A 12804-nucleotide genomic window follows, 5' to 3' on the forward strand; every position below is an offset into this window, starting at 1 on the left:
TCGCTGTGATAGGGGATTAACAGACCCGCGAATACAGAAAAACCGCAAATAACTTTTTCATATGTTATTCGCTGTTTTCTATTAAAAACCATCGCGAATATGGTGAAACCGCGAACAACAAGGTGGGATATCTGGCCTGTCCCTGAAGGCAAGGCAAAACATGGTGAAGAAAGTGCTGGGAATCAGCGATTTCTGTATGCAAGCTGACATAATTTGGGGGGGGGGGGAGGGAGGAGCCAGCAAGCTAAAAACCGTGAATAATCAAAACCGCGATTGCTGAAACTGCGAATACGGAGGGAGAAGTGTAACTCATCCTGAAAATGAAAAGCAATTGGGGAGTGGGATAGAACACGTCAACTTGAGACAAACAATCATTTATATAAATTAAAAATAAATACAGAAACACTTGAATAGAAACATGGACCGTGTCGGGTCAACAACTCCCCCAATTGCTTGTTTGTTGTTGGATTTTATGTAGGGTTTCTGCTCCTTTTACTTTGCTCTATGTAACTCATCCTGAGTCATTACTGGATAAAAGCAAGCTAGATCCAAATACAGTAGACACTCAGTCATCCGGCACCCAAGGGGATTGCTAGATGCCGAATAACTGTAGCTTCTTGTTGGTTAAGAATCACTCTAAAAATAGCTGTCTTCCTTCCCACCTCACTCTCATCCTTTCTTTATCATCCCCTCACCCCCACTTGTAGGTCCAGCATCTGTTCCTCCCTTCCATCCTCCTTTTTGGGCTGGGTCACCTTCTCTCCCCTCTTCTCCCCCTACTCCCACTTATGGGTCTACCATCCATCTCCCCTTTCCTGCTGGAACCTCCCCCCCCACACACACACTTCTGGTGCATCCTCCCTCCCTCTGTGCAGGTCTGGCCTCCTAGACCCCCCCCCCCTCTCACTTATCCGATGCAGTAGAGGCAGCCAGTCAGCAGAAGCAGCACTGAAAACAGACTGCTCGTGGCCAGCTATGGCAGGGCCTTTCCTCTGCCGCGTTGGAAGTGGCACAGCAGAGGAAAGGCCCTGCCAGGACTGGCCACGAGCAGCCTGTTAACAGCACTGCCTCTGCTAACCAGCTGCTGCTTCAGGTAAGGGAGGGAGGGGGGTTGGCGGGTCAGGACTGCTGCTGCTTCGGGGTTGAAGGGAAGGAGGGATGTTGGCAGATCAGGATCGCCACCGCTGATGCTGTTTCAGGTTAAGTGAGGGAAAGGGGTGTTGATGGGTCAGGACCGCTGCTGCTTCAGGGACTAGAGAGAGGATGATTTTTTTTGCCAGTTGGGCAGGTGTGCCGGATAAATCGGGATTCTACTGTATCTAATCTAAGAAAATTACTGTGGAAAGGGAAGTGCTATTGATAAGCATTTTATGTCATGAATGTTAGTTAGGACCTCAATGAGGTCTGTTTCTGCAACTGATAATAGAACCCACTCTCCCCATGGCTAGACCCGAGTGGTATATCACCAGATGGTGTGGTTCAGTATTAAAAACAGAGGTAAAAATGGCTCATTCAAAAGTGAGGGTGCCAGACTTCAGGAAAATTAACTTTGTCAAGATGGGGTAATACCTCAAGGACTCATTAACCGCTGGAAATAGGGAGAAGAAAAAAAAAGCAGAGGGCAAAAACTGAGGATATATTTCAAGGGCGATGAATCAATTTTGTTGGGAAGGTAAATGGGGAGGGAGGGGAAAGGCTGCTCTGGTTTTCAAAAGAAGTAGCTAAAAAGACAAGGAAAAAGAGAGATTAGACTTTATGAACTTTTGTTCTGTTCTTTTCTATTACTCTATTCTTAATGTTAACCAAGTTGAGCTCCAAATTGGTTGATGACCCGGTGTATAAAACTAAGGTTTAGTTTAGAATTACAAGAGATCTCGGAGAAAGAAGACAGGCAACAATATCTGGAAAATTTAGGAAAAGTAGTCAGGAAAGTGAAGTCGCAAATAGAATAATAATAATAAAAAGAGAGCCGACAGTACATTCTCCAGTGTCTATAGGAATTGAATGGGCATCGAAGCATTTGCTGCACAGCTTTGTTAAAGGACGGCCTAATACAGTAAAACAGGGGGACGAGATTTTTTTTAAAAAAGGTATGTCGAGTGGGACATACAATAGTGGCAGAGAAAGATTTATTTTTAGGATTTATATGCCACTTATAGGCTAAGTGGTTTATATTCAGGTATGGAGAACCTGGACTACAAGGAACGACTTAGGAGACTGGGGTTGTTCTCCCTTGAGAAGAGGAGACTGCGAGGAGATCTGATCGAGACTTTCAAAATACTGAAAGGATTCGATAAAATGGAGCAGGAAAAGCAGTTATTTACAATGTCCAGTGTGACACGGACAAGAGGATATAGACCAGTGGTCTCAAAGTCCCTCCTTGAGGGCCACAATCCAGTCGGGTTTCAGGATTTCCCCAATGAATATGCATGAGATCTATGTGCATGCACTGCTTTCAATGCATATTCATTGGGGAAATCCTGAAAACCCGACTGGATTGCGGCCCTCAAGGAGGAACTTTTGAGATCACTGATATAGACTGAAACTGAGGGGGGAACAGGTCCAGGACGAATATCAGGAAGTTCTGTTTCACGCCTTGAGTGGTGGACGCCTGGAATGCTCTCCTAGAGGAAGTAATTGCACAATCCACCGTTCTAGGATTTAAGGGTAAATTAGATGCACATCTCCTTAAGAGTGGCATAGAATGATACGGGTAAGGGTAAATTAGATGCACATCTCCCTTGAGAAGCATACGGTGATATGGGGACTAAAACTAGGCCAGGGTACACCTGGTGGGGCCTCCGCGTGTGCAGATCACCGGACTTGATGGATCCAGGGTCTGATCCGGAGATGGCAATTCTTATGTTCCCAAAATGTCCCCCTCCCCTCCCCCCCCCCATCTGTCCTGGTGGGCTCACAATTTATTTAATGTACCTGGGGCAGTGGGGATTAAGTGACTTGCCCAGGGTCACAAGTAGTAGCATGGGATTTGAACCTACAACCTCAGGGTGCTGAGACTATAGCTCTAACCACTGTGCCACACACAGAGACTCTTGAGGATAAGGCAGAATTGCTTAAATATTTTGTGCTCAGAAATGGACTGAGTAGGATGCTGAAAACACACACAATAGATATGGAAATAAGGTAGATAGGCCTTCAGACAACTGATTTTCATGAAAAGCTAGCTAAACTAAAAATATAAAGAAAGCAAAGGGGCCAGATGGGATACATCCGAGGGTACTGAAAGGAGCCTAGGAAGTTCTGGCAGCTCTGCTATCTGACCTTTTCAATGTTTCTTTAGAGTCTAGAGTGGTCCCGGAGGACTGGAGACAAGTTATGGTTCTTCTCCACAAAAATCAGAAATAAGGAGGAAGTTGGAAACTACAGACTAGTTAGTCTAACCTCTGTGGTAATGAAATAGAAACACTTATAAAACTAAGGGATGTGCGATTTCTGGAATCCAACGAATTACAGGATCCAACAGCATGCTTTTACCAGAGGTAGGTCTTTCTCAGACAAATCTAATCAATTTTTGAGTGGGTAACCAGAGAGCTAGATTAGAGGAAAGAATGCCAGATGTGGTATGTTGCATTTCAGTCTGAGAACAGGGGCATAAGCGTTGTGTCACAGGGGTTAGTCTTTTTTTTCCCAACCTTTTTCTAAGTGATATTGCAGAAGGGCTGACAGGAAACATTTGTATCTTTGGTGAATGATACCAAAACCTGCAGGAGGTTAGACAGCCTGGAAGATGTGGATAGTGTGAGGGGAGATCTAGCAGAGCCTTGATGAATTGCTTAGAATTTGGCAGCTAAAACACTTAACAAAAAAAAAAATACCGGGTCATGCATTTGTACTGAAATCCCACCAGTGTGATGTGATTAAGATGAAGTTCTGTGCATGAAAGCAGAGCGAGAGCCGAGGGTAATTGTATTGAATAATCTTAAGGGGGACTGGGTAAAGCCAGAATCTCATGGATCTCACAAATCTTATCCACACGCCCTTAAAAATCTGCTCACCTCAGGGGTGAGCGGGATCTGCGAGGTCCTAGGGAGTTAGAACGAGGATCTCCGTGGACCCGAGCGTGCGGTTAAGATCCGCAAGGTCCACAGCCAGCAAAGGTAGAAATTAAAAAGAGCATCTTGTGGACCCAACGTAACTAGAAGTGCAGGGCCTTAAAAAGAGAGAGTGGCCTTGGCGTGGGTTCTGCACCAGTCCTTGTATTTTAACTCCTGCAGACCTCACGCCTGGGACCACACAGATCCTGCTCACCCCCTCCCCCACCCCCCCAAGGCGAGCAGATTTTTTAAGGGCATGCGGTTAAGATCTGTGTTTTTACCCAGTCCCATCTTAAGGTGGCTAAATAAGCCGAAGGAGGAAGTTAGTAGTACAGATGAGGTCTCACAAGGGGCATTATAGGCGACCACTCCTTCAGAGTCAGAGCCCAAGCAGCAAAGAGTAAGGATTATTAGCATACCTTTAAATGATGTGGAGGGGCATTTTTGATATGTCGTCTAAATCCAATTTTGGACATTTTGCGGAACATTTCCAAAAATCCTGTAGTGAACATGACGGGAAAAAACTTTGGCTCCTTTTACAAAGGTGCGTTAGGGCCTTAACGTGCGGAATAGCGCGCGTTAAAAATGCCCCGCGCGCTAGCCGCTACCGCCTCCTCTTAAGCAGACGGTAGTTTTTCGGCTAGCGCTCACTGTAGCGCGTGCTAATCCAGTGCATGTGCTAAAAACGCTAGCGCAGCTTTGTAAAAGGAACCCTTTGTTTTTAAAATGACCATTCTGTAGATGTTTGTGTACAATGTGTCAAATCTTCTTTGAACAATTTTTTTTTCTTTTTTTTAAAGGAGCACTGCAGTGATTCATATAAAAAGGCCCAGGTACACATCTCACCATGACCCCCTTATATTGTATGGTGATCCCTTCAAAACCTACTGGACTCAACAGTACACCATACCAATAGCCCTTATGCTTGCAGGTGCCACCTACAAGTCGGTATGGAAAAATTATGTTTTTACCTGTTAATTTTCTTTCCCTTAGACACAGCAGATGAATCCAGAGACCAATGAGATAGCCCACATCTACCAGCAGGCGGAGACAGAGAAACTGATTAACAGGTGGTCCTATTGGCTGGCACTCCTCCTGTCTCATCAGTATAGCTCCTTGCCCAAGCACATGGAACCAGCAATAGGCATAGCATGTAAAAAACTTCTTTCCCATAACAAATCTCAAAATGCAATAATACAGAAAACAACCTGCCATAATAACAAACTGCGAAAGTTGCAAAAGAAAAAACCGAGAGACAATATCCAGAAAGGGTGGGGCTCTGGATTCATCTGCTGCGTCTAAGGGAAAGAAAATTAACAGGTAAGAACATAATTTTTCCTTCCCTAGCAACAGCAACAGATGAATCCAGAGACCAATGGGATGTAGCAAAGCAATCCTCAATCTGGGTGGGAAGCAAACGCCGCCTCCGCAACAACCGAAGCACAAAACGCCCCTACCGCATGCGCCCCCACATCCAAGCAGAAATGCGGAGAGAAAGCACTCTTGGAAGACCAATTAGCCGGGAGACAAATCTCCTCCAAGGAAAAAACCTCTGGGCCGAGCCCAAGAAGTAGCCATCGCTCCAGCGGAATGGTCATGAAGTTCTTTCGCCAACCGCTTCCCTGCCAGCAAGCAAGCATAAAGAATGTCCTCCTGGACCCATTGAGCGATGGAGGCTTTGGATGCCGCCAAACGTTTGAGGCGTCCCTTGAAGAATACAAAAAGGAGATATAAACAACTAAAAGTCGTTAGAAACCGAGCTCACAGAGAACGCTACGTACATATCAAAAAATGCAGTGAATAAAAGCACTGCTCCCAATTTCTCCTCCCAGGAAGAAGGAAGGAAAAGCGAGCATGACATAAAAGAAAGGATCTATTAATATTGGCCTTAATAATAATCTTCATCCAGCCAACACAGATAAACCTTAAGTCCCCAATATTGTATGTGGTCTGGATATTACCTCAATCTTTATAACAAATATAGTATTTAACAAGACACCTCAGCCCCACCACTCCACCGCAAAAAGTTTCCTTTAAATCGCGGGAAGTACCATGTGGTGCTTCATCATTGGCTGTCTTTCATTTTATAAAAAAAATTTTTTAACTTTTTTTCTTACTTTTATACTTTTTACATTGATCCTTTATATTAATATTATATCTCTCAATTGCATTTGTACTAGAAAGTAGAATCCTTCAAGGATGATACTTATCTCAGCCAAACCAGGGGAGCAAGACCCGACATGTTTCGCACGTATATCGTGCTTTCTCAAGGGTCTCCCAAGGTACGCCGCCGTCATCTGACTCCAAAAGTTTAAAGAGCAAAAGATTCCCGCGATTTAAAGGAAACTTTTTGCGGTGGAGTGGTGGGGCTGAGGCGTCTTGTTAAATACTATATTTGTTATAAAGATTGAGGTAATATCCAGACCACATACAATATTGGGGATAAAAGAAAGGATGACACCCCCCTAGAAAGAAATAATGGTACCATCCGAACTGATACCCCATATTTCGGAAATCAGAAATAGGAATCCCCGTTGAACAAGGCCTGCAACATAGAAAACTGCAGAGCTGAAGCCATGGCCACAAGAAACCATCATGTTCAACGGCACAGCCCTTTAGAGTCCCAAAAGACAAGGATGAAATGAAGCCTTCGGTAAACTGAGAAGAAGTACGTTGACGACCCCACATTACTAAGACTCCCAAACAGAACCTGAAGTTCAACAGACATACTCACAAACTTGTTGTTAGGGCAGGTTAAGCCAGTTAAATCTGGTTGATCAGCAGTAACCAGGCAGAATTGAGGAACTGTGGTCTCTTTTTTTTTTTTTTAACAGAGAAGGGAAAGAAGAAAAATATTGAGACCCAGTCAGACCCTCTATCACTGGAGGGAGGGTGAGGCAGGGACCGGGGGGGGGCCCAGGTGTAACCCCTAAAGCCGGCACCGTTCAGCCGGACACCCCTGTCTCACTGAAGAGAAAATCTCAACAGGAGAAATAGCACTGCCAGCTCACTGAAGAGAAACCTCAACAGGAGAAAATAAAGTTCCAGCCACAGCCAGAATTCAGGAGCTAGTTGAATAGCGACCTTTTCCTGCTGGGAGATAGAGATTACTGATGAGACAGGAGGAGTGCCAGCCAATAGGACCACCTGTTAATCAGTTTCTCTATCTCCGCCTGCTGGTAGATGTGAGCTATCCCATTGGTCTCTGGATTCATCTGCTGCTGTTGCTAGGGAAAGTAGGTTTTGGAGGGCTCACACATTCCAGTGCACTAGTTAAGAGTGGGATATGGGCCTGGGTCCCCATATGTATAGCCCACTGCACTGACTACTAGGCTATTCCAGAAACCTGCTGGCTGCTCTGATAGGAACATAAGAATTACCATACTGGGACAGACCAAAGGTCCATCAAGCTCAGTATCCTGTTTCCAACAGTGGTCAACCAGGTCCCAAACACCTAGCAAGATCCCAAGTAGCAAAACAGATTCTATGCTGCTTATCCTAGGAATAAGCAGTGGATTTCCCCATGTCATCTCAATAATAGCCTATGAACTTCTCTTTTAGGAAATAATCCAAACTTTTTTTAAACTCTACTAAGCTAGCTGATTTCACCACATTCTCTAGCAACAAATTCCAGAGTTTAATTACACGTTGGTGGGAAGAAATAGTCTGTTTTAAATCTACTACTTAGTAGCTTCATTGCATGTCCCCTAGTCCTAGTATTTTTAGCAAGAGTGAAAAAGCAATTCACATCTATCCTTTCCACTCCACTCAGTAGACCTCTATCGTATCACCCCTGAGCCATCTCTTCTCCAAGCTGAAGACCTCTAGCCGCTTTAGCCTTTCCTCATAAGGAAGTCATCCAATCTCTAGCATTTTTGTCACCCTTTTCTGTACCTTTTCTAATTTCAATATAGCTTTGAGATATGGCGACAAGAATTACACACAGTATTCGAGGTGCGGCCATACCATAGAGCAATACAAGGGCTTTATAACATTTTCATCTTTGTTTTCCATTTCTTTCTTGACAGAATGTTAAGAATTATTTGCTTTCTTAGCCGCCACCACACACTGAGGTAAGGGTTTCAACGTATTCCTCAATAATGACACCTAGATCCTTTTCTTGGGCAGTGACTTCTAACAAAGAACCCAGCATCACATAGCTATAGTTCAGGTTCCTCTTTCCCACATGCATCACCAGTCATCACATCTGAAGCTGTCACGCAGGCTGGTATTTATTTATTTATTTGTTCATTTTTATAGCCCATCCCCCCAAGAAGATCAGAACGGGTTACAATAAAATAAAAATTAGGTACTTGGAAGTTCCCTAAGTGTCCCGAAGGCTCACAATCTAGCTAAAGTACCTGAGAAAACAATTATTAAATAGTACAGATATAATAATTCAAATAATAAAAATAAAATCTATTAAACATATTCAGATAGGAAAGATAGAGATAAAGACAAGAGATATACATCCCAACAAGTATTCAGTGCGTAAAATTAAATTAAAAATTAGAATTAAAAAATAAAATAAATTCCAGTCAGACAATAGGATACGATGTTAGAAGTTTAAATGCAGGCTAGACATTTGGATCAGCGTCAAGGCAGTGCCAAAATGCAGGCATGTCATTTAGATCAGATGCACTCCACATCAGCCGGACAACCACCATTATCATCCCAGCGCATCAGCTGCCTCAAACGGCCAACCGCCACCATCACCAGACCCGACGGCCGATCTTTATCTCAGGGTCCCTCCAATGAACAGGCCAGTTCCCAGGCAGGACGACTGCTCCTTCGGCTGGGATCTCTCCACCAGCGCAATTTCCACTGGCCACCTCCTCTGACATGAAGTGACTCCCTCATCTCGGCCGGCCAGATCACACTCTCCACCTCGGAGCCGGCCAATATCCGCCCTCCTGCCAGATGTCCCATCAAGCCACCTCCCCCGACGCCAGGCGCCGCTCTCCTCTCATTCACATCTTTGGGGCATGGGAGGAGGTCAGCGACCTCTGTGGAGTGTGAGGAGGTCATACCTTCATTCCTCTAGTAGTCATTTGGTCAGTTTGGGAACCTTTTTGTTATTGAAACAGGTCTAGCCTCAAAATGTACAAATTGTACCTAGGATATTCTCTACGATTTATTTATATACCATCTATTAATTGTCATAAGCCCGCCCCAATCCCACCACACCTCACCTCCAACATGCCCCCTTGAGATTTAGATGCACTGCAGATGAAACGCATAGAAAAACACCTACAGAATGGGTTTCAAAAATAGTGACTTGGAAACCGACAAGAAAAAAATATCCAGCTGCCCCTTTTTGGACATTTTTCTATTTTGAAAAATGAGCCCCTTACTATATATAAAACTGAATGTGTGCGAAGTTAATATTCATTAAAAATTAGAGAAAGCATGGCTCATAGAATACTTTCCAACCTCTCCGTATATGCATACATAGTAACATAGTAAATGACAGCAGATAAAGATCTTAACAATCCATCCAGCCTGCCCATAAGTTATACCCATTAAAAAAATACACTTCTCGTCTTGGATATTTCTGAGCCATAGACTATAAAGTCTGGTATTGTCCTAGGATATCTACGTTAACATCTGGCCAGTAACATCCTCATGTTCCAAGTTAGTGAAGTTCCCATTGATGCCCACCCCAGCCTTCACCAAATCACCATATATGGGACACAGACCATGCAAGTCTGTCCAAATACCGGCCTTAGTTCTTTCATTTACGTCCTTTGTTTTCAAATTAGAGATCCTCTGTGTTTATCCCATGCTTTTATGGATTCCATCACAGTTTTCCTCTGTATCTCTGTTGGTGTTGCCCATGCATGGGCCTATTTTGAATGCTCATCAGTGATGCTAATGTACCTATGTTAGAGGCATAGGCAGCAGAATGCTTTTTTTTTTTTTTTTTTGGAGGGGGGAAGAGGCCCAAAAGCTCCAGCAGGGATCTTGTGACATGACCTGTCTCTCCAGCTCCCGACCTCTTTCCTGGTACCGTAACTAAAGCATGCAAGACTTTGGCGTGCCGACAATCCCATGGTGACATTTGCACACAGGACAAATGCGTGCTGCCGCTTCTGTCGTTCCCATTTGCACTCTGAGGGGGGGTTTGGGGGCAACCCCCTGACTATACTTAGAAGTGCTCATGCTCCCATGGAGGGGGCTTGGGGGGGAACCCCCAGTACACTGAAAACTCCCGTTCTCCTTCCCTTTTTCGGTCTTCGGGAGTTTTCAGGGCAATGGGGGGTTCCCCCTACCCCACCCATACACCCCAACTTGAGCGTGAGTACTTCTAAGTGTAGTAGGGGTCCCCCCCTCAGAACGGCAGCGCACATTTATCCTGTGCGCAAATGTCACCACGGGATTGTCGGCATGCCAAAGTTCTACGTGCTTTTGATGGGTCACCACCTTCCCTGGTCACTGCAATTTTAAATCTGCCAGCAGCCACCGTGCAGCATCAATGAGCAGGCCTGCACTGGAAGTTTTTGTTCTGCAGCGAAGCTGTGCAGCGGCTGCATGAAGATTTAAGTTGCAGCAACTGGGAGGAGGTGAACAGGGGAGAAGAGTCACTGATCTGCCAATTTTTGGCAAAGCCATGGCACCATGTGGCCTCCCCTATTCCATTCCCTATGATACAAGGGGCTGCTGTAAAGTTCTCAACCCAACCAAGACGCGTCAAGAAAAGTGTGGAAATAACTTGTAAGTTTCATGGCTCCACATCATTCTCTTCTTGGTTGGGCTGAGAACTTTACAGCAGCCCCTCATGTGTGTGTTTGAGTGGGGGTGGGGGCACTTTTGCAGGGCATGTGCAACTTGCATGGAGGAAAAATATTACAAGTGGCTATTTTATGGGCTGGATATAGTGTGTTCACCAACTGCTCTGTTTCACTACAGTATATGTAAGTTAAGCTGAACTCTTTTTCCCATAGAAATGCAATGTGTTAGGGGGGGGGGCAGCTTATTTCTCATAGTAACATAGTAGATGACGGCAGATAAAGACCCGAATGGTCCATCCAGTCTGCCCAACCTGATTCAATTTAAAAAAAATTTTATTTTTTTTTCTTCTTAGCTATTTCTGGGCAAGAATCCAAAGCTTTACCCGGTACTATGCTTGGGTTCCACCTGCCGAAATCTCTGTTAAGACTTACTCCAGCCCATCCTCCTCCAAACGGCCATGCACAGACACAGACCGTACAAGTCTGCCCAGTAACTGGCCTAGTTCAGTCTTTAATATTATTTTCTGATTCTAAATCTTCTGTGTTCATCCCACGCTTCTTTGAACTCAGTCACAGTTTTACTCTCCACCACCTCTCTCGGGAGAGCATTCCAGGCATCCACTACCCTCTCCGTAAAGTAGAATTTCCTAACATTGCCCCTGAATCTACCACCCCTCAACCTCTCTGGAACCCCTGTCCAATTCGGCTTATTCTTGAACTTGACATGTGGGGGGGGGGGGGGAATCCCATTAAAAAAAAGGCACATCAATTTTCATCCTATTCCATTTCTCAACCCCTTTTGTAAAATCATTTCCAACTTTTGTTGCATTAGAAATAATAAAATGAATGTGTGACTAAAAGGGTAAAAATGTCAAAATCGGAGGGAAAAATGAAAAGTTACCAACGGCAAATCGAGAGTTTTCACTCTTTACTAAACAGCCAGTGAACGTGCATGGCAATCAGCACACGTGTGTGCATTGGATAACAGGTTCTGTAGACAGAACATTCGGTATTCATTTTTGCATTAAAAATTCTTTCCTTTGAAGCCAAAAACCAAAGCTCCCTACTAGTCTTCGACAGCTGGAGTACGAGCCTAGTCAAGTCCACCGGGCTAAGTGGTCTGCGGCAGAACTAAGCAAAATAGTACAAAAGCCCGCTCCTACCAGAACACTGCTCAAATCTGAGCACCACTTGGAAGCGTGCAAAAGAAATCGGGGAAGTAGCCAGTCCCAAGCCTTACCTCGCCTCCTTAGGGCCCAAAGGTCTGGGGGGAGCTCCCCGTTGTTTCATCGCTTTGGTCTCAATAGCGGCCCGTGACCTGGCACCGGCTCTTGCGGCGTCCGATGGCCGGCGGGCAGCCCGGGGACCGGAGCCCACGCTTCCTTCAGCGCCCCTCTTCCTTTGCAGCGAGAGGGGCACCAGTGTCCCGCAGAGCAGCAAGCCGAGCGAAAGAGACCAGGGGGCAAACATTTCCGCCCGGGACAGGCGTCGAGAATCCGCTCCGAAGGAGGAAAGCGGTCCAGAGGTGGCAACACGCCTGCCAAGGTACAGGGGAGTCAGCAGAGCGGGCTCGAGCTCAGAACTTTCACTCTTTCCCCGCCCCGGCTTTTCGCTCGAGGCTTACAGCGTTCCACCAATAGAAGAGTTGAACTGGCCCGTCGGCCAATCGTTGCAGAGAGTCGGCGTTGAGCATCGCAGGTGCTCGGTGAGGCAGACTTCGCGAGGTCTAATTGCAGAAAAAGAGGCGTCAAGGCTTTAGAGTTTATTCTTTCATTCCTAAGGAGATGTGATTGTTTAACGCTTTTGAAATGTCCTCGAATGGCCCACGTGAAGTTAAGGGGCGTCCGGAGAGGCACTGAAGAAAAAGATTTGGCGTTAGATCCTCGGGGCTAGGGTAATCCCGGTACTGGTTCAGTCAAGTGTGAATATAGCGCTGACTGCTGAAGATGGGACGCAAGGAAAGTCAATTTGTTTGTAACAACAAATTGGTGAATCAAAATACTGCGTATTGAGACGAC

The 12804-nt window shown here is 45.3% G+C and overlaps 1 protein-coding gene across 3 annotated transcripts in view; it reads right to left on the reverse strand.

The window, feature by feature from the left end:
* Window positions 1-12433, reverse strand: part of LTBP4 (latent transforming growth factor beta binding protein 4) — a 506304-nt gene extending 493871 nt beyond the window's left edge. For all 3 annotated transcript variants that reach the window (XR_004540381.1, XM_033955323.1, XM_033955322.1), the window contains exon 1: window positions 12027-12433. Coding sequence is in view for 2 of the 3 variants with exons in the window: in XM_033955323.1 (XP_033811214.1) it covers window positions 12027-12256 (230 nt within the window). In the remaining variant the exon portion in view is untranslated. The remainder of the gene's footprint in view (window positions 1-12026) is intronic.
* Between the last annotated feature and the right edge of the window lie 371 nt (window positions 12434-12804).

This window comes from Geotrypetes seraphini, chromosome 8 (genome assembly GCF_902459505.1).
Source record: "Geotrypetes seraphini chromosome 8, aGeoSer1.1, whole genome shotgun sequence".
Classification (NCBI taxonomy): domain Eukaryota; kingdom Metazoa; phylum Chordata; class Amphibia; order Gymnophiona; family Dermophiidae; genus Geotrypetes; species Geotrypetes seraphini.